Source organism: Petromyzon marinus, chromosome 12 (genome assembly GCF_048934315.1).
Source record: "Petromyzon marinus isolate PM22_M1 ecotype Great Lakes invasive population chromosome 12, UKy_Petmar_22M1.pri1.0, whole genome shotgun sequence".
Classification (NCBI taxonomy): Eukaryota; Metazoa; Chordata; class Hyperoartia; order Petromyzontiformes; family Petromyzontidae; genus Petromyzon; species Petromyzon marinus.
Window position 1 is genome coordinate 8,181,370 of NC_133678.1, and position 26,768 is coordinate 8,208,137.

At 41.4% G+C, this 26,768-nt stretch overlaps 1 protein-coding gene across 2 annotated transcripts; it reads left to right on the plus strand.

Moving 5' to 3' along the window:
* The first annotated feature begins 7,362 nt into the window (after positions 1-7,362).
* Positions 7,363-17,394, plus strand: GCNT2 (glucosaminyl (N-acetyl) transferase 2 (I blood group)). 2 transcript variants are annotated; one of them, XM_032952796.2, is made up of 4 exons: positions 7,363-7,735; positions 13,098-14,400; positions 15,024-15,116; positions 16,706-17,394. In XM_032952796.2, the coding sequence occupies exons 2-4, from the start codon at positions 13,431-13,433 to the stop codon at positions 16,897-16,899; spliced, it is 1,257 nt and encodes a 418-aa protein (XP_032808687.1). In that variant the 5' UTR covers positions 7,363-7,735; positions 13,098-13,430; the 3' UTR covers positions 16,900-17,394. The 2 variants fall into 2 exon arrangements, with proteins under 2 accessions (XP_032808687.1, XP_032808688.1); XM_032952797.2 differs by having other exon boundaries at positions 7,723-7,810.
* Positions 17,395-26,768: the final 9,374 nt, after the last annotated feature.

A 26,768-nucleotide genomic window follows, 5' to 3' on the forward strand; every position in this document is an offset into this window, starting at 1 on the left:
GACCACATCTTGATTCAATGCCTCCCAACAAACATGGAACGTTGGACCAGCATTGGGCCAACGTTGGTCCAACGGTTGCAAGCAACTTGCCAATGTTAGACGTTGGTCTAACATTGGCAAGTTGAATGGGATGTTACTTCAATGGTAATAATTAACACATTGAGGTTTTATAATACTACTTAAAGTATAATGGGTGCCGCGGTGGCAAGATGTTAACTGCCTCGTGTGGTATGCAGGAGGTCACGCGTTCGATCCCAATGCCGACGCCTGTATATTTGTAGTTCCATTTCCATTGATTTTGGTATAGCCCTGTGAGCCATTCGGCTCTTGAATCGGGTGCAACCGCAACAAACAAAAAACAAAAACATGAACAAGAAAACATCTTAAAGTGACTATGTGACTGTGCAAACAGAAAATCCAGGAAAAAAACATCAAAATATTCCTAACAAAAGCACCGTACACCAACGCTGTGTGCAAAAATCCCAGTGGGATGCAAGTCAAACAGCAACAACAACAACCACAAGACAACTAAGATTAAGGCCATCAGTCTAACTCCGTACTACAATAAACAAAAACATGGCAAAACCAAAAAACTTTTCGAAATCACCAAAATAAAGCCATAAATGCAATGTAACAGTGATCGTAGGGACAACAGTGATCATAGTGACAACAGTGATCATAGGGACAACAGTGATCATAGGGACAACAGTGATCAACAGTGATCATAGGGACAACAGTGATCATAGGGACAACAGTGATCAACAGTGATCATAGGGACAACAGTGATCAACAGTGATCATAGGGATAACAGTGATCATAGGGACAACAGTGATCATAGGGACAACAGTGATCATAGGGACAACAGTGATCAACAATGATCATAGGGACAACAATGATCATAGGGACAACAGTGATCATCGGGACAACAGTGATCAACAATGATCATAGGGACAACAGTGATCATAGGAACAACAGTGATCAACAGTGATCATAGGGACAAGTTTGGAGTTTGCGTGTCTCTCTCCCTGTGGTCGCGTGGATTTTTCTCTGGGTCCTCTGGTTTTCCCTCCACGTTTAGAATCGCGATGCGTTTAGAGTACTGTTTTTGGATGCTATAAAATCCACGTGATAAATCACTTCGTTGAGCTATCAATTGTGGCCAGGTTGCTTACAAAAAAGAGCGATATAGCTCAGTCGGCCTTACCTGGTAAATAGAACTAGTTAATCTTCTTTGGTTCTTTCGGTAAAGTCACGTAGAATGAGAATAAAATAATAAATTGATAAAATAAAATAACACAATAATATTCTCACGACGTTTCGGCCACAACACAAGCGGCCTTCATCAGGTGAAGGGGCGAGACTGTCTTCACCTGATGAAGGCCGCTTGTGTTATGGCCGAAACGTCGTGAGAATATTATTGTGTTATTTTATTTTATCAATTTATTATTTTATTCTCATTCTACGTGACTTTACCGAAAGAACCAAAGAAGATGAATCATTACAGTCACGAAAGCTTTAAATAGAACTAGTTAATATTTAGCTATTCATTTACATCGGGAGTTAAAACATAGGTGTGTAAATGTGGTGCAATGCTCGAATTCATGTTTCAACCTCTGTTTATGAGCCTACATTTCCACGTTTGCACTTTGGACTTCTGATAGTGCTACCAGTAGAGCCTTGGCCACGTGAAGGAGTTAAAGGCGTTCCTAGATTTTGCTGGGAGTAACTTTAACCAATAGATATTCAAAAAGACTTCTGATACCAAAATGGCTGCTACGTTGAACAGGTGAATTCCCATTACAAATATTAAAAGGGTCTACTCGGCACAGCACCTAAAATAGTGCCCAACTTTCTTAAACACGGGGTACTCCCACTTTTCGTCCCATGGAACATTTAGTTATGAGTCATGAGTGACAGCTGGTTGAGTGGTGGCGCTGTGATTAGCACGCTGCGCTATATTTTAAGTGGTGTTGCCAGCTGTAAGCTCTTGATAGCGCACTCCAGGCCATGCTACCGGGTATTGATTGTTATATCACTAAACAGACTGCCACATTTTAATATACTGTACACTACTTAAAGAATATATAACAGGGCACTTATTTTTATGTATTTTTGGTAAGCCGTATAATCTTGGTGGCCTGGCAGCAGAAGGTTTCAACGAGAACTGTTTGGTTTGATCAATTAATGCGGTTGAATCAGAAATGATTTTGTTGGTTTGTATGACGAGGCTGTTGGTGGGATCTCTTTTTATTTTTCTATAGCTACCATCGTTAAGTAATTCTTGAATTTTGTTGTTATATTCTATTTTATCCATTATGACAGTGGCATTGCCCTTGTCGGCTGAGAGGATGACAATGTCATCCCTCTTTTTTAATTTATATAATTCAAAACGCTCATCTTTGCTGAGGTTGCTAGCTGGCATCTTAGCGTTTTTGAGGGTTGCAGCGATTTCAGATCTTGCTACGTCTGCAGCGATGTGACCCAGGCCCTTGAGAGCCACGTCTACTTGGGCAATGATATCATTAACTGGTATGTGTTTAGGTGTGACTGCAAAGTTTAGCTCTTTAGCTAAAACGGATTTCAGACCATCGGAAATAAAACTGTTACTGCGATTAATTATTATTTTATTAACACGTAGGCTTTCGTGACCAATATTATTCATAATAAAGGTTTTTTGGGTTAGATCGCGTTTATTTATAAATGTGTCGTAACCCTCCACCACCCGACACGGCCAATCAGCAAAAAAAGTGTCACGTTGACAAAAGACAAATAATTCACTACTTCAGCCCACCGGTGTGTTGAAGAGTTGCCCGATGATGCTGGAAGTATTTACCAGCGAAACGTCGTACTCAAACTGTAAATGTGGATTAACTCTTCAACACACCGGTGGGCTGAAGTAGTGAATTATTTGTCTTTTGTCAACGTGACACTTTTTTTGCTGATTGGCCGTGTCGGGTGGTGGAGGGTTACGAAACATTTATAAATAAACGCGATCTAACCCAAAAAAACCTTTATTATGAATATTATTTTATTGTTTCCCTTCTACGTGACTTTACCGAAAGAACCAAGCTTATGAATCCCTGCAGTCACGAAAGCTTTAAACCAAAATGTCATACCAACTTAAATAGGAACAGATGACTTAGCACCTTTATTGAATAATAAAAAGGTGCCCCAAAAACGCTTGAGAATGTAAGAATGTCCACATCAACTGTCTATGATTTTTTTTTATTGAAAAAAAACCGCCGACCATAGGCGGAGGGAGGGGGGGGGGCCTCCAGTCGGCTCCCCCCTACCCAAAAAGATTTTGAACGGCTCTGGTCGGGTGGCTGTGATCTGACAAACTCACGCGACAGGGCTGCATGGTGGTGGTTTAGAGGGGGTGGTGACCTGAGCGAAGCACAGAAGACAAAGCGACGGCGGAGAGAGAAGACTCCCCCCCCTCCCTCCCCCCAGGTGAGAAGCAGGCCAAGCGTGGTGAGGAGAGACGGCGAAACGGGCGACAAGAAATTCGGGCGAAATCATCTGGGACCGCGTCGGCGAGACGCTCTTGTCATTTTATTTGACACCGATATGACGCAATATGGGGCCGTCCATAAATGACGTCACGCACCTAGGGGGGAGGGGGGGGTCAGACATTTGTGACGATGTGTGACGAGGGGGGGGGGATTTGAGAAATGTGACGTCACATCAAAATGCGCAACTTTAAATAAATTAGACAACACGTTCTACTTAATTAAATATACTTTTTTTTAAATAAATGTTTTCTCCTACAACATCAGAGTGCAGCAGCGCCACATTAAATATTAAATACGCACTACAATGACAATAGTTTAAAGCGATTTGAAGCATGTTTTATTTTTTTGTGGGGGGGGGGGGGCAGAGCTTTGTGACGTCATATTCGAGGAGGGGGGGGTCTGACTTTTTATGACGCCGTGTGACGAGGTGGGGGGGGGTCAAAAAAACGTCCACAATCGCGTGACGTCATTTATGGCCGGCCCCGATCACCGCGGAGTGTTTAAACTGACCCGGCGTTGAACTGGAGTTGTCACGAACTCTCGTGCGTTATCGACGTACAGTCCTTTAGAACGTTGCCGTGTATTTTGTCACAGCTTGACTTGGCTGTGAAATCCTTTTTACTTTTTTGGCAGCCGTCTGTTTCCATGCTCCGAATCAATGAAATGTCACGTGGCGCAGAGCTGATGTCTTTTTTTTTGTTTGAATGTGTGCCGATGAAAGTCCACAGAAAGTCATTAGGACATCCTCTTTTTCTTCTTTCGGTGAAGTTAACGTAGGTAGACAAAATAATATGTCACGACGTTTCGGTCGCAACGCAAGCGGCCGTCTTCAGGTGAGAGAAGACGGTCGCTTGCGTAGCGCTCGACACGTCGTGTTGTATTATTGTTTCTACCCACGTGATTTTACCGAAAGAACCAAAGAGAATGGATTCCTGCAGTCACGAAAGCTTCAAGTCATTAGCACGGTCACATCGTCACCAGTGACATAATTCTCCACTCATCCACAATTTCATCCCGTTGTTGCCATGTTGTACGTGGATTGCAAGTGTCGTTTGTTTAACGAGGTGAGAATTCAAGAGACCGTCATACGTCACATATGCCAGAGTGACCCTGGGAGTGACCCTGGGCTAAACCGTGTACCTCTGCTACAAGTGATGAATGTACCCCACCTCTAGGCCACATCACCACCCCTGCCGCGGGATTAAAAATCCACTGTCGCAGAGCAGGTGCGCACCCCTTGTTGAAAATGGGATCGGGAGGGAGATATCACAGAACTAGTTCTGAGATCCCTTCAACCGTAGTCACCTGCTGAAGGGATCTTGAACGGGTTTACGAGAGGGTTACGTGCTAAAATCCACTTTTGTACCGCTATGCTCCTACGTCTATGCTCCCGTGTGTGTGTATGTTGAACTTCTATTGCACCGTACGTAGCCAACCATGCTAATCGCGCACTGACCAGCGTAGTGAAGTATGGGCAAATATTTTCCGCCACCCACGTGGTATGGGGAGGCACTCATCCAGCAGTGGATGTAAAATGGATGCCCAGGGCCGATTCACGGATCACTTGCCAATGATGTTAGGCATGGCTGGGAATTCAACTCGGATCAACTGGGTTTAAAGTACTCTGTACTAAGCACAGTATCACCACTCCAAGATAAATGCACAGTACTGCAGTCTACACACATATATAGACCGAAACGTTTATATCATCAACTTCTGGATGAAGACCTCCTTAAGTCGTCGCCATATCTAAGCGCTCTGAGATACTTCGATATGTAAAGCGCTATATAAAATAGAGGCTATTTATTTGTTTAATCTCACGTCTTGGTGATCTCATGGCTGCGTCTCTCGTCTACGTATGCGTGGCGAACTCATTTCGCACCGTACGTGACAGCCAACCTTGCCGAATCGTCCTCTTTGGTGTGAGCTCTCCTTCGGATGTCACTTTCTCCCATTGGTCTCAGCGACCGGCCATCGTCCCTTGTAGTGAAACGTCCCTGGCTAGACCGAGGGAACATTTCCCTAACAGTCAATTCGATATCTTGCAGATATTCTCTGATCCGTCTGTCGCCTCTTCCTGTCACGAGGTGTAATCCCAAATATGCGTTTCTCCAGGGGGCTTTCTTTTTTGTTGTTGTTGCACACGTGCAAGCCGCTTGCTCCGTCAGTTCTTTGTGTTAATGTCCATATTTTACTCGCAGGTAATACACACCGATATAGTTTGTTGATGGTTATTCTTCAGGGACACTGGTACGTCGCTTTTCATTGTTGATTTCAGCCTGCCAAAAGCACCCCAACTTCCGCTCGCCTGCTTTTTAACACCCTGATCCCGGTCCACATTGAATAACCGGCGTAGAAAATCTGATGAATGTTCCAGTGTAGTCCCTCCAGCAGATGTCTTTAATTGTCGAGGGAATCTTGAACTACAATTTGATTATTTTCATCATCATTTGCATTTGAGCCCCATTTTGTAGACTCCGTCATTCAATTCTTCAATAATTTCCTATAGCTAATCCCTCAGTTATTTCAATGCTAAATTATCCTGTTTGATTTGTACTAGGTGCCTCTGTGGATGTGTAGGCTTTGACTTTAACAATTAAATGCTCATTTTTATGCTAATTCCTTTGTCAAGGCGCTCTGTTTCTTCTCACACAGCTTAAAGGTCGCGGTCTGAGCTTGGCTGTGTTCGCTCCAGCGCTGTCCTCCAGACAGTCTCGTCCCTTCACCTGATGAAGGCCACTTGTGTTGTGGCCGAAACGTCGTGAGAATGTTATTGTGTTATTTTATTTTATTAATTTATAATTTTATTCTCATTCTACGTGACTTTACCGAAAGAACCAAAGAAGATCAATCCTTGCAGTCACGAAAGCTTTAAATCGAAATTTAATTTCCTATAGTTCACTCTCACTGGTTGTCACACTGTCATGAGCAAATTTGGGATTGGTTAACGCTGCTTAATGGTTTAATGGTAAGTGCTGGATTAAGATGGTGTAAACTGTGGATATCATCAATTGTTGGGACAAAATCAGGTGACTTACACATTTACGACATGTTTGCACGTAAGTGAACTACATCAATATTCTTCTGTTCAAAATTGGCGATAAAACCGACTCAACCAAATACAAACCCATTAGCCTCTGATTGGACATTCTGTATATTTATATTTTTTACGGGAACAAAATAATATAGAATGTAGAGGCAAACAAAGCACATGAGCAAGGTGAAAACTGTTCAGTACCACTGGATACACTCAGCGTTATCGGTCAAATTCTGGAAAAAGACTATACAGGTAGTCCCCGACTTACGATGGAGATGCATTACGACGACCCCATCGTAAGTCGAAAATATCGTAAGTCGGACCATCGTAAGTCGGGGACTCCCTGTAATACATATAAAATATCACTGTGCTCAGTACTTTTAGACTACGGTATTCAAAATATTGTATTGATTGAAAATTGATGCGAGACGAATACCTAAATAAAAACTATACAGTATTTGGGAATAATTAAAACGATTGATGAAAAATGGAAAAGCTGCACTGAGATTACACGAAAAAAGTAACTAAATGCATTCTGAGTGACCCGTAATTATTATTACAACGCTAAAAAAATTGAGCATTTATAAAAGCCCACATTTTTAATCAATTTTCTATTTTGAAATACAGTATGTAATTTCTTTATTACATATTATAATTTTTGGCACGTGTTTTTTTCTTCCTTCCTACATATATAAATGTACCGAACAGGCACGTTTTGTCTGCCGGGTTATAACCGCCAACGTATGACATAATTTAAAGCCGAAAATATTAAATTCAACAGTAATTATTTTTGTTTAGGGCTTCTCCATTTAGCGAACACGCAACACGGCGGGCACATTCCCACCGTTATTTATTTACTTATTATCCCTCCTCCTCCTCCCCCCCCCCCCAAAAAAAAAGAAGGCAGAGAGGGGCAAAGCAGTAAGGGGGACGCCCCCGTAGTAAGTGGGAGCGAATCAGTGGTGAGTACCGATAACAGCAGCCCGCAGAGCGCAGCAATATTTAACCCACTCTTATGCGGACCTTTCGACAATCTGCAGCCGGTTGCTTTTCCAGGAGGGGAACCCTCCACCCATAAAAGCGTGTAAAAAAAAAAACCCCAGAAAGCCCTCCCCTCCGCCCACCTCCCCAACTCACATCCACAGCGCACGACCTTCGAACACGTTGACCCCGAACCGCACAGGTGAGGATGGTCGCTCGCGTCTTCCCGTGCTCAACACCGCTGCCCTCTCCTGCCCCTCTGTCTCGCTCTCACCAGGTGCGGCGTGTGCTTCGCCGTGCGTGATGTTGTTGGTGATGATGGAGCGCGTGTGGCTTTTTGCTCGTGGGCGTGCTGCGCAGGGAGGTCGCTATGGTTTGTTGGCCAAGGTTTTTTGTTGTTGTCGTTGTCGTCGGGAGTCTACGATTTGGAATTATAATAATCCGAGAAACGCGCGCACAGTTTGCCGAGTAATCCCATAGCAACCGGTGTTGCTAATATCCAGCTCATAGCAGATGTTTCCACCGTGTGATAATAGCGTACGTGCGTGTGTGTTCGTGGTTAGACGGCGCTGTCAATGTCTACTTTAAAAGAGAAAATAAACGACTTGTGAAGTGGCAGAGCTTATTGGACAACGCTCTTCGTTTAAATGCTACCTAACGCCTCCCGAAAGATATGTTGGCAGTAGTGAATAATGCAAATATATGCGTAGGCAAGCCGCAAATAATAAAATTTAATAAAGCAATTTCAAAAACACCAAGCATCTATCAATACAATTACTAATATACTGTATGCAATTTGGTTTAACAATATTATCCATAAGAGTTTTTTTTGTTGTTAATGACTGGCGAAACGTCGTACTCGAATTGTAAATGTTGTGGGTTTACTTACCGGTGTGCTGTGCTAGTGACGAATTTGCACGTACTGTTGACGTGACAACCTTACTAATTGGCTGTGTCGGGTGGTGGCGGGTTTAACGACACATTTACATCCACGCGCACTAACTCAAACACCTCTGTCATGGACTGCATATACTTTACAGTTCTGTTGCAATCCCTGCTGTGTCGACCGTAGGGGCTTTTATTTTTTACGCCGATTACGAAGTCGTTAAGGGGTGCCTACCCACTCAGCAACTGCTGTTAGCCGGAGGTGGAAACAGACCTCTGCTGTAATACAGCTTTTTTGGGGGGGCTTAGATAGCGTAAATATATAGATGTTGTGTCGTTAAACCCGCCACCACCCGACACAGACAACTAGTAAGGGTTGTCACGTAAACAGAACGTGACAATTCGTCACTAGTACAGCACTAGTGTGTAGTGTATAGTAGTGTAGTGTATAGTGTAGTATACTAGTACAGCACGCCAGTGTGTAGTGTATAGTAGTGTAGTGCATAGTGTAGTATACTAGTACAGCACTAGTGTGTAGTGTATAGTAGTGTAGTGTATAGTGTAGTGTACTAGTACAGCACGCCGGTGTGTAGTGTATAGTAGTGTAGTGTATAGTGTAGTATTCTAGTACAGCACTAGTGTATAGTAGTGTATAGTAGTGTAGTGTATAGTGTAGTGTACTAGTACAGCACGCCGGTGTGTAGTGTATAATAGTGTAGTGTACTAGTACAGCACGCCGGTGTGTAGTGTATAGTAGTGTAGTGTATAGTGTAGTATACTAGTACAGCACTAGTGTGTAGTGTATAGTAGTGTAGTGTATAGTGTAGTGTACTAGTACAGCACGCCGGTGTGTAGTGTATAGTAGTGTAGTGTATAGTGTAGTGTACTAGTACAGCACGCCGGTGTGTAGTGTATAGTAGTGTAGTGTACAGTGTAGTGTACTAGTACAGCACTAGTGTATAGTAGTGTATAGTAGTGTAGTGTATAGTATAGTGTACTAGTACAGCACGCCGGTGTGTAGTGTATAGTAGTGTATAGTGTAGTGTATAGTAGTGTAGTGTATAGTGTAGTGTACTAGTACAGCACGCCGGTGTGTTGTGTATAGCAGTGTATAGTGTAGTGTATAGTAGTGTATAGTGTAGTGTATAGTAGTGTATAGTGTAGTGTACTAGTACAGCATGCCGGTGTGTAGTGTATAGTAGTGTATAGTGTAGTGTATAGTAGTGTGTAGTGTAGTGTATAGTAGTGTAGTGTATAGTGTAGTATACTAGTACAGCACTAGTGTGTAGTGTATAGTGTAGTGTATAGTAGTGTATAGTGTAGTGTATAGTGTAGTGTATAGTGTAGTATATAGTAGTGTAGTGTATAGTGTAGTGTATAGTAATGTATAGTGTAGTGTATAGTGTAGTGTATAGTAGTGTATAGTGTAGTGTATAGTAGTGTATAGTGTAGTGTATAGTGTAGTATATAGTAGTGTATAGTGTAGTGTATAGTAGTGTATAGTGTAGTGTATAGTGTAGTGTATAGTGTAGTGTATAGTGTATTGTATAGTGTAGTATATAGTAGTGTTGTGTATAGTGTAGTGTATAGTAGTGTATAGTGTAGTGTATAGTGTAGTGTATAGTGTAGTGTACTAGTACAGCACGCCGGCGTGTTGGAGAGCCAAGCCAAAACATTGACAGTCTGAGTACGACGTTTCGCCAGTAATTACAACCAGCTTCATCAGGGTGTTGATGGGTTTAACGACACATGTATATATTTACGCGATGTAACCCAACACAAACCTGTATTATGGATATTGGTTGCGAAAGCCGACGGTGTTAAACTGAACTCTGCTGGTTTCTCACTTGAGTGAGTGCTCTTGTCAGCGCTTTAAACGCCGATAATCATTACTGTCCTGCGTAGGGTGGGTTGGATTATATAATTCGACAAGAGTGAATAATTGTAAAATGTAATAATAATTAGCCTCAAATGAAAATAGTAATTTGCAAACACGGCAAATGGAAAAATTACTGGGCGTATGGCTTGATGCTTCATTTCAAACATTAACTCATTTTTGGCCATTATGCTCCAGACAATTAGTTTGGGGTTGCGTTTAAAATTATCTATAAATGTAAATTGTCCTTTGGTATTAGAAAAGTAAAATTACCGGGACACGTTCATAATATTTTTTTGAGAAAATTTCGGATCATCAAATTAAAGCAAACTCAACATTGCCAGCGCATATAACGAGTCGCTATGTTCTGTTAATCAGTAAGACTATAATAAAACAAAAGAACAGAACATTCCGTCCAGTTAATAGGCCCACTGTGCCTTACATACTATCACATTGCTCCAGTGCGCATATGCATTGCTGCATGAGAGTGTAGTCCTTATTTCCTGCTGGGAGTTTCCTGTAACAGATATGGTACGAGCAAGCAGCTCTTGAATGGCCCCAGTCACTCCTGAAACATCGCAACCATTTGAAAAATATCGCGCTTTGAGCTTCAGTGGCACAGTATCAGCGTGTACATTGTCAGTGAACTCCCACGTTTCTCGTCGCTAGGGGGGGGGGTGCATCCACAGTCAGAGAATTCCCTGTGGCTGTGTAAGTTGTACACATTGTACAGAGGAGGCTCTAGAGTCGAGAGCATTTTTAATCCTCTTGATGCCTCCCTCTCTCTCTCTCAGCAATTGCTGAGAGAGAGAGAGGGAGGCATCAAGAGGCAATTGCTGAGAGAGAGAGAGGCATCAAGAGGTAATTGCTGAGAGAGAGAGAGGAATTGCTCATGCCAACAGGAAAAGGCCAACGGTCAATAAATATTTTCCACTTTCGTGTGACGTTTATTGACCTGCAAGTAGGTTGTTGTTGTTGCTGTTAAGATACAAAGCAACGGTACTTTTACTTTTAGGGGCCGTCCATAAATGACGTCACGCACCTAGGGGGGGTGGGAGGGTCAGACATTTGTGACGATGTGTGACGAGGGGGGGGGGAGGGCGTGAGAAATGTGACGTCACATCAAAATGCGCAACTTTAAATAAATATAGTCAACGCGTTCTACTTCATTAAATAAACTTTTTTAATAAATGTTTTCTCCTACAACATCAGAGTGCAGCAGCGCCACATTAAATATTAAATACGCACTACAGTAACAATAGTTTAAAGCGATTTGAAGCATTCCTAGATTTAAAGCTTTCGTGACTGCTAGGATCCATACTCTTTGGTTATATTGGGTAAAGTCACGTAGGTATGGATCCTAGCAGTCACGAAAGCTTTAAATCTAGAATTGATAACCTCTATGGGGAGGCCTTTCACCTATCTGTTAGAGCTTTTAACAGACAACGGGACAAGAAGTCACAGCTCATCGAGACGCTGACCTTCCTCAAAAGATTCCGCGATCACAAGCTTAAAGGTCGTGATCTAAGCGTGGCTTCTTCCACTCCAGCGCTGTCCTCCAGACAGGCTGGTCCCTTCACCTGATGAAGGCCGCTTGTGTTGTGGCCGAAACGTCGTGATTTTTTGTTATTTTATTTTCACCTACGCGACTTTACCCAATAGAACCAAAGAGTATCGATTTGAAGCATGTTTTATTTTTTGAGGGAGAAGGGGGGGGGCAGAGCTTTGTGACGTCAAATTTGAGGGAGCGGTCTGACTTTTTGTGACGTCGTGACGAGAGGGGGGGGGGTCAAAAATCGTCCAAAATCGCGTGCCGTCATTTATGGACGGCCCCTTAGATAAATCTATCTTCATTGAACCTGATGGTTAATGCCTGCACGCGACTGTGCTGGTCCTACTCCCTCAAGATTGAGTACTTAACATCATCATTTTCAAATGCGGGTAGTTTTTATCCCTTTTTCTACCAAGGCCTCATTACCGCTTATGATGTCTGCGTATATTATCCACGCTGCTAAATGGGTTTCAGTCATGTATATATATATTTTATTGAAAACTTGCAAATGCACAATTCTTCTTACATAATTAATATACAGTTAAACCTCAGTTACTTGTAAGCAGATGAACTGGGTTGTGAAGAATGACTGTGCTTGAGGACAATGGAATCTAAATATAAGGAAGGGTGTTTCGTACTCATTTGCGCCTCTGACTTCTAACACGAGCCGCTCCTCACTCGTGACGCAAGTTACCGATTACTTTAAGAAACGATACATCATTCCACGTCTTCACTCCCATTCTATGCATGCGTTACATCCTGATTTAGAAATATTTCACATCATCGGCGGTCTTGTTTTAACCCGGACCACTCGTCCCCCCTATTACCCTGGATAATTTCTACAAGTTGACTCTACTAGAACGTACTGTACATGTTTGACTCATTCAAACATAATGAGTTGCACGTGCTCTTACGACATTTCTGGCAGTAGTTTATGAAAGACATTGAAATGCTAATTTGCCCTTACAAAATGTAGACAAATTATTCATTTATTTACTCTTTTAGGCGGGACATAGAACTCCTGTGATTGCATTGTGCCTCTGCGTCCTACTTGCTCTTGATGAGTATCACGACATCCACTTTTAATCGAGTAAAAAATATATATTTTTTTCTGAAATAACACGTAAAAAAAGCCAAGGTACTTATCTGAAATATCAAGGAGAGGAGTCAAATGCTGGTTAGCAACTTGTTTTTTTTTATGAACCATGGCATTAACTGTATTGCTAATATGCGTTTTACATCTTGTTTTAGGAAATATAAATAATACCATCCGTTCGAAAGCAAACAAGAAAAAATGATACAGAAGACATTACACGTTAACATGCTTCAATGGAAGCTACCTTCTACCCGGAATTGAGTGTTGGATCTTCTTTGCCATGTTTTAATATGCATGCAGAAGCCAACAGATGTTCAGTGCACTGGGAATGGAAATTACAAATTGTGAAGGGAGATTTACTGCATGCCAAAAGAATTGCCAAACGTTGCTACCTGTATCGAGACAGCGTTTTGCACCAAAGCAAGTACTAAAGCCTTCAAGCACAGATAACTTGGCGATACATCTCAGTCACACACCACACACTGGCCATGGCATCAGACAATTCCCTGCGTCTGCTGCTGCTGTATTGCACGATGACAAGTCTCGTTATCTTCAGCTGCATCTACATGCAGAGCAAAGGCAACAACATCTCCGAGTTTCTGTTCCCAAGCCCCAAAGTGGTCAGATGCCGCATTTTCTCAGATGAGATGTGCTTGGCATTGATGGAGGGACAGACCCTCACGGGCGACCTAAGGGCCCATTGCAAGGAGATCCAAAGGCCCACCATGGCCATTGAGGAGAACGTCAATTGCAGTGCTTTCATTGAGAAGCAGAGCTACATCACGGAGGCACTGTCCAAAGAAGAACAGGATTTCCCACTGGCGTACATCATCACTGTTCACAAAGACTTTGAGACATTCTCCATTCTATTTCGTAACATTTACATGCCACAGAATATTTACTGCATCCACGTGGATGTGAAGTCCTCGGAGAGCTTCAAAAAGTCCATGCAGAGACTGGCAGGATGCTTCGACAATGTCTTCTTGGCCTCCAGGTCCGAGACGGTCGTTTACGCTGGTTTTTCGCGCTTGAAAGCCGACATCAATTGCATGCGGGACCTGGCGACCAGACCGACTCCCTGGAAGTACGTCCTGAACCTGTGCGGTCAGGATTTCCCGCTGAGAACCAACCAGGAGATAGTGCGGATCTTAAAGAACAAGTGGAGAGGGAAGAACATCACTCCGGGCATCTTTCAACCCCCTCATATGAAGTGGAGGACCCAGTACGTGTACAAGGAGGTCGTAGACAAGGACAAGAAACAGATGATTAGAACCAATGTTGCCAAAGGCCCCCCACCGCACGGCATAAATCTGTGTTTCGGAACGGCGTACTACGCAGTGACCAGAGAATTTGTGCAGTATGTGCTCGATGACAAGAAAGCGCAGGACCTGCTGGAGTGGTCTCAGGAGACATTCAGCCCCGATGAGCACTACTTTGTGACGCTCAACAGCCTGCCAGGTACCAACACACACAGATTGCATACATAGTATATAGTTTATTACCCTTACCCACACCTCCGATTTAGCACAGTTGGCTACGTACGGTGCGAAAGGTCAACATACATGCATTCTTACTCTCACGGGTGTTCCCGTCTTGGTTAGGGCCAGATTATCGCAGGGGCTTTAAGTGGCTGTAGCCATACATACAGTACATACACACACTGTCTTACTTCATCATGATTGAAATGCAGAACCATAACACTCTTGATGCATCCAAGAGGCGATGTGGAACTTGAAGCTATAGCATCACTGCAGTGTGTGTTTTGCTACTTAAGTTACGTGCCAGAATTAAATGCACCGTAGTTGTGTTCGTTTCAACTGATCTTGCGTCACGAATCGCGTGTTACATTAAAAGAATAACAAAGGTAAGTTATAATAATAATAATGGCGGGGTGTTTTGCAACGGGCATGGGGTAGTGTTAAAAATGGCAAGGGGGAAACTCTAACATGACAACCCCAGGCTCGCATAAAACCGAATCTGGCACTGCTTTGATGTCCAAGTATACCGCCGTGTCGTGGTGCTAACGGGATCACCAACAATTAGTTCATCTGACTTGCTCGAAACCTTTTTCCATCTTGCAGATGCACCCGGAGCCAACACGGTCCCTAGCTGGGAGGGCAACACTCGTGCCGTCAAGTGGCGGGACGGTGAAAAAACTCATAAAGGGTGCAAAGGTGAGGTTATGGTGACGCCGTGGTGGCTTGGGGGGGAAGGGGGTCTGTCTCTTTGCAATGGCTCTGGAACGCTGGCTTGTTGTTGTTGTTGTCATCGTGGTTTGGATCGGCCAATGCGATACCGAAATATGCATCTTGTTGCTGCAGACACACTGGGCGTGTGCCATATTAAATGAACCACAACACCTTGTTGATCTCGTCAAGGGGCATAAACCATCACGTGAGCTTCCGTCATCCTCACAGCAGCGGCTTTTGGCTGGCCATCGAACAAAGACGGTCACCGCGTCGCGCGCTTTCAGTTGCGCTTCCGCGGCGGTCTGGGACACTCTTCTGATACTAGGGAGCCACTGGAGCTACGCGATTTTAAATCTAGATTGAAAACTCATTTATTGAGAACTGCTTTTTGTGTTTAGTCTGTTGTCCTCCCCACGCACTTCCGATTAGCACGGTTGGCTACGCACGGTGCAAAAGTTCAACATGCATATCTAGATAATGTTCATATGAATTGTATTCGAATCGATTCGATATTCTGTGTTTTCTTTTTCAGAATTGAGTTCAGATTTACAAAAGCAGTTCAACCTGCTCTTTTTTCCATCATAAAATTCATGCTGATCCAATTTAAATTACCGTCCTAGATGTACAGGACAAACTCCGATTTGTTTTCCACTCGTGTCTCTCAAATCCGATATCGTCAATTATTTAGCGAACTTGTAGAAGTCTACGACTTATGTTTGTTCACATTTGCCTCGAGCCGAATAGATTGAATGTGACAGAACTCTCGTGAAACAAGTAGAAAACCAATGAAGAGAGGAATTGGAGGGAACACAATGCAACAATGATCGATTACTGTATATCATAGCAAGCAAAGGTGGCAAAAAGGAGTTTGATGATTGGCAAACTCGCAAATGTTCTCCCTTGAGGAGAAAGATGGACCCATAACCCATGATAGAGATAGCAACATACGAGTGGAGGAATTGTATGTGGATCTCTCTGGAAAAAAAGCATGACGCATCCCAGGAAACAAACCATATTTCAGGTGGCCAGGAGGAAGTTCAAAACGTTACACTTGTAGAGGTATAAACACAGCCCTTTCGCATGTATCATAAAGGGACAGCTCCTGGACTGTGGAGATGTATAACTGAGGAAAATAAAGCAAGACTCGATATACTAGTAATTTTAGATATGGGATATGGGTTACCATGATGAAAATGTAATAGTGAATCACACATCGGCTTTAATCATATAATTGCTACATAATTGGCATATGTTATGTGCTTGCCATTATCTATATTTATCGAGCTTTCATAACAATTGTAGAGCTACTCACATACAGCATAAGGTTGGACTTCAGAATGCAAAAAAAAATGTCCCCCAAAATTATAATTTATCTCATGTAACTTGGCCATAGCCGATTATTGGGATCAGCATTCGTAAAAAGCTCAGGCGTTAGTTCACTTTTACACATAAGAGGTTTTGTGAAAACTACCACCAATAAGGTGAGAAATTAAAACACATTTTCACACGAAACCAATTAGATTTTCTCGTGTTAATATTCAGCGCATGTCCGAACACGCGTGCTTTCGTTTCAGGGCACTATGTGCGGGACATATGTGTGTACGGAGAGGGTGACCTGGAGTGGCTGACCAAGAGAAGCGATCTGTTCGCCAACAAATTCGAGATGCAGCGCTACCCACTGGTGTTGGAGTGCCTGGAGCACTGGGCCCGGCAGAGAACCCTCAACGAGTCAGAGGTCAGAATCCAGCCCAGCTGGAGGATTCACTAACCCAGGGATGCATTCAGGGAGAAGCACGTGACAAACTTCACGACTGTGATCGCGTACGCAATTTTTGGTCCCAGAGAGAGCGATCCTTGCCTGCTGCTCGGAATCAATTCATTCTCGTCGCCCTGACTCAACGTGGGCTGGAGCTCATGACAATCCTCAAGATGACCAGCACCAGTCTGTGGCCTTGCACTTCCTCGGTTCGCTTGCGGTGGTTTTATGTTGAGTTGCTAATTGCGTTGGAAATCCATTAAATTTAAACTTAAAATTGTGAAGGGATCCGCCCCAACTGAATGCAATTTTCTGCCCGTGAGCCAAGGCACGTGGCACTTTTTGACTGAGCGATGTTTGCGTTTCCACGTATCCCTCAGCGGCCCAACGAGTGCCAATGTTTCCGAAAGAGTGCGTTGCCGTGAATTTAAATGGCATAGTTTTCGTGTTTCCCAAAACAAATGTAGACACTCATGAAGGAATGATTGCTACTGTTGACGTTTTTTTTATATAAAATATAGATATAAAAAATAATATATAAAAACCTAAATGATTATGTGATCATTAATGTGGTTACTTTTAACGATTACCTAAGAACTCTTTATATTCTTAGCTCTTTCGGTAAAGTCACGTTGAAGGGACACAATAAAATAATAAAAAATATATAAAACAATAAAATGTATTGTTTTCTATATATTTTATTAAACAATAAAATGTATTGTTTTATATATTTTATTATTTGTTTCCCTTCAACGTGACTTACCGAAAGAGCTAAGAATATGAATTACTGCAGTCACGAAAGCTTTAAATCAAAATTTAAGAACTCTTTGTCGAGTACACATCTGACTTTGTGAAAGTGCCTGATGCATATATATAAAATGTATAAACTATATATTTAAAAAAAATTATAAATATCTACAGAAAGGATTAAAATCTAGTCAACCCTGACGTGATTCTGATGACAGGATAGTCCTGCGCCAACTGTCCTGCGTAGCTGCTCCTGCTTAGATGTCTAACGTTCCACTTCACGTGTTCGGAGTTCCTTGATGTGGAATTAGTTAACACGTTCCCAGCACTGGAGCGAAACATCGGACATTGTTCCGAGCAACATGCTGTCAACCTGAAAACGCATCGGAGAGGATTGGTCTGTGCCATTGCCTGTATAGTAAGATGTGCTCAGTAAACTTGCCATGTACCATTTGTGACAGGACAGACAACATACACTTAATATCTTGCATTTAGCCACGTCGCTCTATGAATAGTAAAAAGCAAAATCAATTAAAACTCACTTATGAGATGACGTGCACTTATTTTCATTATCACTTTAGTCTCAAAACACGCAAAGCACTCTCTAGTAATAAAAATGGTAAAACAACTCAATGCATGATCCTGCTGAAAGCTTTTGTGGATAAATTAAGCTTTCCTGGATAAATCCAGGGTGATACAGTCGTCATCATACGAAAGCTCAATATGACACGAATAAATAAACGAGCGTGTGTGCGATGTCTCTATCGTCAAGAAAATATAAATTCGTTACATCTCTGAAAAGGAGTCATGCTTTAATTAGAATTGTCTTTGAAAACATCCTGTGAAATATGAATGTGTGTAAAAGTGCAGCTTACTTATTTGTTGTATTGATCTATACGACGGTTTTTTTTGTAATATGTAAAAGGGCTTACATTACCACAAATGTTATCTTGAACTGTTGCAATATTTTAACTGCCGCATGTAAAAAAAACATTCTTGCCAAATATGTCCTCGTGTGTAAGCTTGAACAGAAACAGAATACCGCACTCCACTGGCCATGATAGAAATGCTTATTGCTGATTTGTCTGTTGTAATATTAATGCGAGATTTTTTTCATAATTAAAGTACGCGAAAAAGGGCTTATATAACTATAAGATCGTGAAAAGTTTCAACGTATAAACCGACGTGCATAGAATTGCTCGAAACAACGTGAATACATATTATTGGTTCTTTCGGTAAAGTCACGTCGAAGGGAAACAATAAAATAATAAAAATATAAAACAATAAAATTCTCACGACGTTTCGACTGCAACACAAGCAATCATCATCAGGTGTGAAAACCAAAACCAAAATCATCAGGTGTGGTTTTCACACCTGATGATGATTGCTTGTGTTGCAGTCGAAACGTCGTGAGAATTTTATTGTTTTATATTTTTATTATTTTATTGGTTCTCTTCTACGTGACTTTACCGAAAGAACCAAGAATATGAATCCCTGCAGTCACGAAAACTATAAATCATTGTGAATACAGTTCATTCCGTCGAAGCAAAGCGAATGTTACCTTACAGTAAGCAAATCACAAAATGGTACTGGACTGAAACTGGAATGCGTGCATATGGTTCATGGCACTGTGTACAACAGTGACTCGTACAGCCCACGTTTGAGTGACGTCTACATTTAAACGGGAACGCAGTGCTGTTACCCGTACGAAGCACGTAAGAACCACATTATGGGGCTTTAAAAAAAAATGAATGTGCAACCGTGGCAAGGATATTCACTGAATATCCACAGGTGATTTTTTTGGAGTCACAGAAAAAATACCTGGTGCGAATGAGAACGCGCAGTTGATGTGAAAATAAATGTAATATATCCAAGTGCCTCACATTAAATGACCCTTATTATAATGCGAGCTACCACTGATGTAACATAGTACACTGTAAATCATACTTAATTCGTGCAAAAGGAAATTTACATTGAAGGTCAGATTTCACTGGAAATGTTAGGATGTGTACTGAATTGTTATGCTGCTGCAAGCGTATCGGATATAGTATCTTGTCTTTTTGTAATAGATTTTATACGTGCGATGTTTTTGTATTGGTTGAACAGGGTCCATAAATGATTGTCGGGGGTTTATAAATGCAGATGAGCCCTACACTCCTGGATTTTGTTAGTTTTAGTTGTTATTGAGAATTAGTTCCATATATGAGAGTCAACAAAGGTGTATTTTTTTCTGTCATAGCAATGTTGTACCCTTAACCATTTGCAACTGGAATTAATAAAGTGATTTTGCATCACATTCTCACACGTACCTAGTTTAGCCCATAACCACGCATAAGTAAAGAAGCTTGGAGATAGACATGTTCATGGCATTGAATGTACATTATTTTGATCACAGAGTTAAAGAGTTGATGCCATGTAAAATTATGTAAAAGTCGCGTATTTTTCTGGCAATCGTGCATTTTCCGATGTTTAATCATGGTCGTGGTGTCATAACATATTTTGGTAAATGTCATAGGTTTGTATATTCTGTACTGCCACCAGTTGACTGTGGGTTTGGAAATATTTGTGAACATTCATAATAATATCTGATTCAGTTAACCATAGGACAAAATAAAATAAAATACTGTAAACGGATCTATGTTCCGTCTCTCCACGTAAAAAAGTGCATAAGTGTTTCAAGTCATCGTTCTTTTGGCTTTCCACGCCGATATTATCCAGCAGCGATTGTTCAATGAAGTGAACGTCGCAATGGAGGACCACAACGCTTGGGCAATGGTTGGTGCGGGTTCTGGTTCACTGCGTAGATGTGGCATAACGCACCAAGAAAACTTCCCTATAAGGACAAAAAAATACACAACATAAATGTCTGAAACATATATATAAATATAAAACATTATAGGAGGGGAAATTTCAGGTCATGTCTTTTTTTTTCTTTCTTCCTTTTTTGGCAGTGTCATTTACGAATGTGTTAAGTTTTTGTTATTTGCGTTGATGGACCAGTGAAAATGCAGTTTCATGCGTTAGTGGGGGTCGGGTGGGGGGGGTGTTTGCTGTGTGAGCATATGCAGCATAATGCCAATTACAAATGAGTAGCATTGGAATAAGAATACTGTTGGTATTCTACATTGATGTTAATATATTTTGTAGAATTTAATTTTTGTTTTGATGTGAAACATTCGACATACTTTTGATAAACTTCTAATTTATATCGATTGTGTAATGGCATTCCATTCCCACTGTGCTAATATAATGCTTATGCGATCCTTTGTAATGTATGTTATATGTATGTGAATACATTGTTTAAATGCATTTACCAATTGCATCAAGACTGATTCTTTGCATCAGAAGCATCACGGTTTTCCCATATCACACTTCTTTTGGCATGTCTCTTTATAGTACAAGGTGAGAATCAAAGGTGAGAATCAGCGCTGTCCTCCAGACAGTCTCGTCCCTTCACCTGATGAAGGCCGCTTGTGTTGTGGCCGAAACGTCGTGATTTTTTGTTATTTTATTTTCACCTACGTGACTTTACCCAATAGAACCAAAGAGTATATCGTGGATTCTTAATTACATATATAAATAAAATAAATTTCCACTGTGCCAGCGAAGGCAGATTGCAGTTTAAACATCATAATATATTAAAATGAAAGTACATATATATTGGTCGCGAAAGCCTGTGTTAAACTGACATATAAGACTTGTTTGTTGAGTTCAAAATAGATTAATAACAACAATATACACGCCTTTGCCAATCCACTACTGGGTGAAAGCTCCCCCACATATCACTGTCCATGGTGGTTTTCTTCCCATTCTTCAACTATGCTGGTCAGCACAGGTTGGAGGAGGTGGAGACCCAGGACTGTTTAACACGGAGGCTTTCGCGACCAATATCATCCATCACATAGTTTTTTTTGGGTTAGATCGTCTAAGTATAAATGTGTCGTTGAAACCGCCAAGACCCGACAGCCAACTAGTAAGATTTGTCACGTAAACATAACATGCCAATTCGTGACTAGTACAGCACACCGGTGTGTTGGAAAGAAAATCCACAAAGGCGTACAGCTGTACGCCTTTTGGCGTCATCTGGTCGAACACCAATTGGGTCGAGGCTCAAAAGAAAGCCGTCCCTTGGTGTAGACCAATCAGTTTCAAGGACAATGCATATATTATCATAGTATGTTTTTTGTTTGCATTTTGACCGCAGGTATTGTGGTTAATGCAGACATGAATCCTTGTAAAAAAAAAAGGTTTCAGTTTTGTTGCCGGAAAAAAAGGGGGAAAACCATATTATTATTATATTTTGGTACTGGCAAAGGAGGTCTAATGATGTAACCATTTACAACCTTGAGTACGAACCAGGATAAGTTCAAAGAACACTCGCCACTGATGCTAACCGTGACCAGGAATATGAAACCGAGGTACCCAGGTTCGTGCCTCTGTGTGCTAAGCACTGCACACCGATGTGCTACCACTCTTCCTCACTGATATTGGTCAGAAAGGGATCCTTGCAGAGACACATCTTACATGGAAACCAAGACGTACAAAGTAGCCGACCATAACCACAGTAGGCACCATTATGTAAAGGCTGCCAAGGACGATCATCGTTTGTCCTCAATAGCTGTTAACTTCAGCAGCAAGTATCAACAATGGAGATGCTATGGTGACGTGATGTTAACTACCTCGCTAGGTATACAGGGGGTCGTGGGTTTGATTCTGACCATGATGCCTGCTGTATATTTGGAGTTTGCATGTTCTCCCTGTGGTCGTATGGATTTTCTCCAGGTCCTCCGTTTTTTTCCTCCACATTAATATACGTGTGTTTTAGAGTATTTGGCTGCTATACATTTCCATATGATAAACCACTTCGTTAAGCTATCATTTGTGGGTCAGGTCGCTTCTGAAAGAGCTATATAGCTAAGTGGTCCTTACCTGGGAAAATAATCATTTATTTTTATTCTAATGAAGTTCACTTGCCTTGAGAAAACATTTACCTGAGGTAGCAACATTTATAACTCATTGTGTGCCACGTTTCTTGATTTGATTATGTCTCGAATGATAAGATAATTTCACGTCACATTGAACATCCTTAACCATGACAAATGTGCACATGCTATTCTTGAAAGCATAATTGTCCTCACTTGGGCTTAAACTCAAGTTACTTAAATGTCATAACACAATGTAACATAATCATAGAGCTGTGTCACAGTATAAAAACAATGCGTTACTGTAATAACGATAGGAAATATACGCTCAAAAGGTATGTAAATAACGTGTTAAAAGAAGTGCTAAATATAAACATGTAATACAAATGTATTTTTATGCAGGTGAAGATGCATACCCGACATTGTTCACGTCACTGTCGGCGAAACGGCCTCCACGAGAAAGGATTTCTAGAGAGCGAGAGGGCATTTTGCCTACTCTTCCACACTAGTCAAATCTTTTGGAAGAGGTGGGAGTCCCCACACTTTGCCCTACCACGTGTGAGACTATAGCATACTAATTGATACTGCTAGACGAACAGAAATCAGAATAAATAAGTTCTCCCTGGAATGCTAATCCAGTGTGCTGACTGACCACTACACTATGGAAACTTCCTTTCATAGACCATTAATATATTAATACCTCCGATTAGCACGGTTGGCTACGTATAGTGGGAAAGAAATTCAACATACAGTATATGTGGCATTGTTCGTACATGCATCTTGGCTGCATGCTTGATTATTATTTTGGTGTTTGCTGATAGCTTTAGGTGTGGGTGAGTAGTGTTTATTTTTACGTAGCATTATGCTAAGCCTTTGTGAGACTATGAAACACACTCTTTACTCACTGGAAATGTATACTATGGTCTCAGTTCTCACAAACAAATGCCTAATTTTTCTTGTAATATATCTATTTAGAAATATTCAAAGGTCCAATAGAAGATAGAATAGCTACACTGGTTTTGCACAAAGAAAAGTGATGAGCAACATTAGAAGGGAAATCAAACAAGGAGATACAGCCATTGGGGAAATAAAGTTGAAAACATTTGGAGGTGAGAAGCTTAGCCGTGGCAAACCGCGTATGCCCTAAATTTCACGCCTGTGTTCCAGAAAACAGATCTCGTTTGATAAACTGTGTTTAGCCGAAACACGCATTCGATAAACCCGCAATGGGCAACTTTTTCCTTTACTATACAAAAACAGGTCCCTGCAGGGTGGGCTGGTAGAAGTTCGCAAATGAAATAATGTGACTTCCAAATGTTGGGTGCAATAAGACATATCAAGTCTCTGCGCTGTCTATTGCTGATTTTACACCCAACAGCACGAGATTTCACTTCGTTAAAGTATTGAAAGGGGACGGACGGACGGACACATTAATCTATTGCAGGCTGGTACACTCAGTTTACAACTTCGTTCCTACCAGTAAAAACCCGGCTATAGAGTGAGTGTGTGCAGCACAAACTGTAACACACAACGGAATTGTGTGTGGTGGTTAGTGCACTGCACTATCAAGCCAGCGATTAAGCTTCTATGCCCAGACAAAAATAACATCAGCTGCGATTGATATCTGAAGCTGGTCACCAACCCACGTTGATCAACACTATTGCCTGAGAGGTTCTACATTCAGCAACGGATTCATAAAAAGGGCTGCACATTATTTAATCACCATAAAGTTACTTAAGCATACAATTTACACATAGATATTGAATATCTGTCGATTATGTGAAAGTACACAATCATTGCGTAAGATATATCATTGATAGAGTGGGTGCATTAGCCGTAACCTACGCGTCATCTTCTGTTAAAGATCATGCGATGTCACTATCAAGAGTACAACATCGATTGCCATCGTCACAATCCTCATTTTCCAAATATATATAAAACAAAAATTGTTGCCGCAAATTGCAAAATTGGAAAACACTCTACTGTACGTAGCAATCGTGAGACTACTGCAAAAAAAACCTGGCAGGACAACTCCTGAAAACGAGTCAAGAGCCTACAGCGAGTTTATCCGAAGTAATGTATGTGTTAGAAACCAACGCGCCTGATCTACACACTCTTCTTCATGCAGTGAACGGTACCTACGCACGTGCTTGATAGTGTTTGTGCAGAGCTGGAAATGCAAACATTGTAGTATGCTTCTACTTTATGCTTTGCTACAAAAAAATTAAGCGTCTAACATTCACAGGGACGGCCTGTTCATGTAGGCGAACTAGGAGGTCAAGTTTAGCTGGGCGCCAAATTTGACAAAAAAATCCAAATAATTGAACGAAGATGTCATTATTTCAATTCCCGTGCGAGAACATGAATTATCATTCATTTCGCTAACATTTCTGAGAATGTTTTCTAGATTGTGCGTGGTTCGCCTGTGGTGCCAGTTACTGGCCTCGTCTAGGACCGCCCCTGAATGTGTCCATGATCCTCTCACCGTGCATTAACAACGAACAGCTCCGGGGTTTGCCCTCCCATGAACCCCTGACATCTTCAGTAGCTTCCTGAATGTGCTGACCCTCATAAATGTTTAAAACACAGCAGCCCCAATCATTTTCTCTGGCTATAATGCCAGGTGTGTGGCATGATAAATGGCAAGAGCCAGTGTGGAATATATATTTTTTCACGAGTTTGTGAAATGTAATTTGCTTGTTTTACATGGTCACAAGGAGAAAGAACAACATCAAATGTAAAATAACATATGATCCTTTGTACGGACGTAATTTTAGCAATAATTGCAAAAATCTAATCACAATCATTTTTTTAACCCAGGATAGCATCATGAAATATCAGACTTGAGCTGTTTGGCAAAAACCCATTCTCATCAGTATTCAGTGTCACTAAATTACAATAAAATTTTAAATAAAATTATGGAAGAATCTCAGAATACAACATCTTACTCTATTGAAACATTAAAATAACAAGTCAATTTACCATTTATATATTGACAACAGTAAATGGTTCGACAATTTTGTTACACTTTCGAAATGGATATGTAAGCCACACATAGCAAAGGTAAAGTACGCCTATTTATTTAATAATGCCATGTGCCTTAGAGTCAAGCAAGCATTTAATAAGCCCTATGGCATTGTCCTGTGGAAATGGCGTTCTTTCTAATACTGTCCTCCATGCAGCAGGTGGGCGTATATTCGTATTAGTGGACATTTACAGTAAATTTCCTGAAGTTTGGACTATACTCCCTGCCAATGCACACTACATGGTAAATATAAATAACAAAAGATAATAGTCCTATATCCAGTGTGTAATTTCAGTCGGAAGAGTCCATAATGGTGTTTCGGAAATTGTATTTTTAGCGAAAGAACATCCATCGTCGTCACTTCATATTGTCCTGCTGTTACTGAGCTGATGTTGTGCAGTGGTGTGCAACAAAAATAAAGACATGCTTCGGGTTACCAGACTCCCTGAAGGGACAGTACTTAATTTCCCATGTCGTTACGTGAAAATGTCATTCGTAAGAATGCGCAAGTGTTTGTGAGATCAAATTGCAGGACATGCGACGTCAGCGTTACGAAAAAAAACATTGATTGAGAAATGTATCCGTGAATATGGCGTGTACAGTAGTCTATTTCCACGTGTTTATATTGATGGCAAATATTGATTATAAGCCCAATAGTGGTTTGTTTTATTATCTAGAAAGCAAGAGTTCGTTCATGTTGCCGTGACAATTTAGAGTTAAGCTCCTAAACATTTTTATTACTCACGTTCTGTGAAACTAAGACCACTCAAGGAATGATCACATTTATGCAAATTATTTCTAACATTCTGATTTTTTTAAAATAACAATTAATATTTAATGCAGCCGTTAATTATCTTGTACTTTGTCACAATCGTGTTCGCGGTTAACAAACGCCGTTAATGCAATTTGTTATTTGACAGAGCCTTCATTCGTGGCTGGTGTTAGTTTGCTGCAAGATTTACTGCGCGTTGCGTGGTGCACTGGACGAAAGGGCCGAGTTAATTTTTGTCCCGTAGCCAACAGATTGCTGAGTCGCTAGGGTGACTGCGAGCAACGCGACAGTTCTGCCCATGTCACTGACGAGGGGATCCAAAAATAGCGTTTCGTTTTCACATTGTTGTGTGGAATAGGGTAGCGTTGTCAATGCCATCTGGCGTCAAGGCTTGGGGAGAGTAGCCTTACTCATA

Excerpts from the sequence above, each read along its gene's own strand:
- GCNT2 (XM_032952796.2), top strand. The coding sequence starts at position 13,431 with ATGGCATCAGACAATTCCCTGCGTCTGCTGCTGCTGTATTGCACGATG. Across the intron at positions 14,401-15,023 it reads GACGCTCAACAGCCTGCCAG|ATGCACCCGGAGCCAACACG; the intron begins GTACCAACACAC and ends TCCATCTTGCAG. Across the intron at positions 15,117-16,705 it reads AACTCATAAAGGGTGCAAAG|GGCACTATGTGCGGGACATA; the intron begins GTGAGGTTATGG and ends CTTTCGTTTCAG.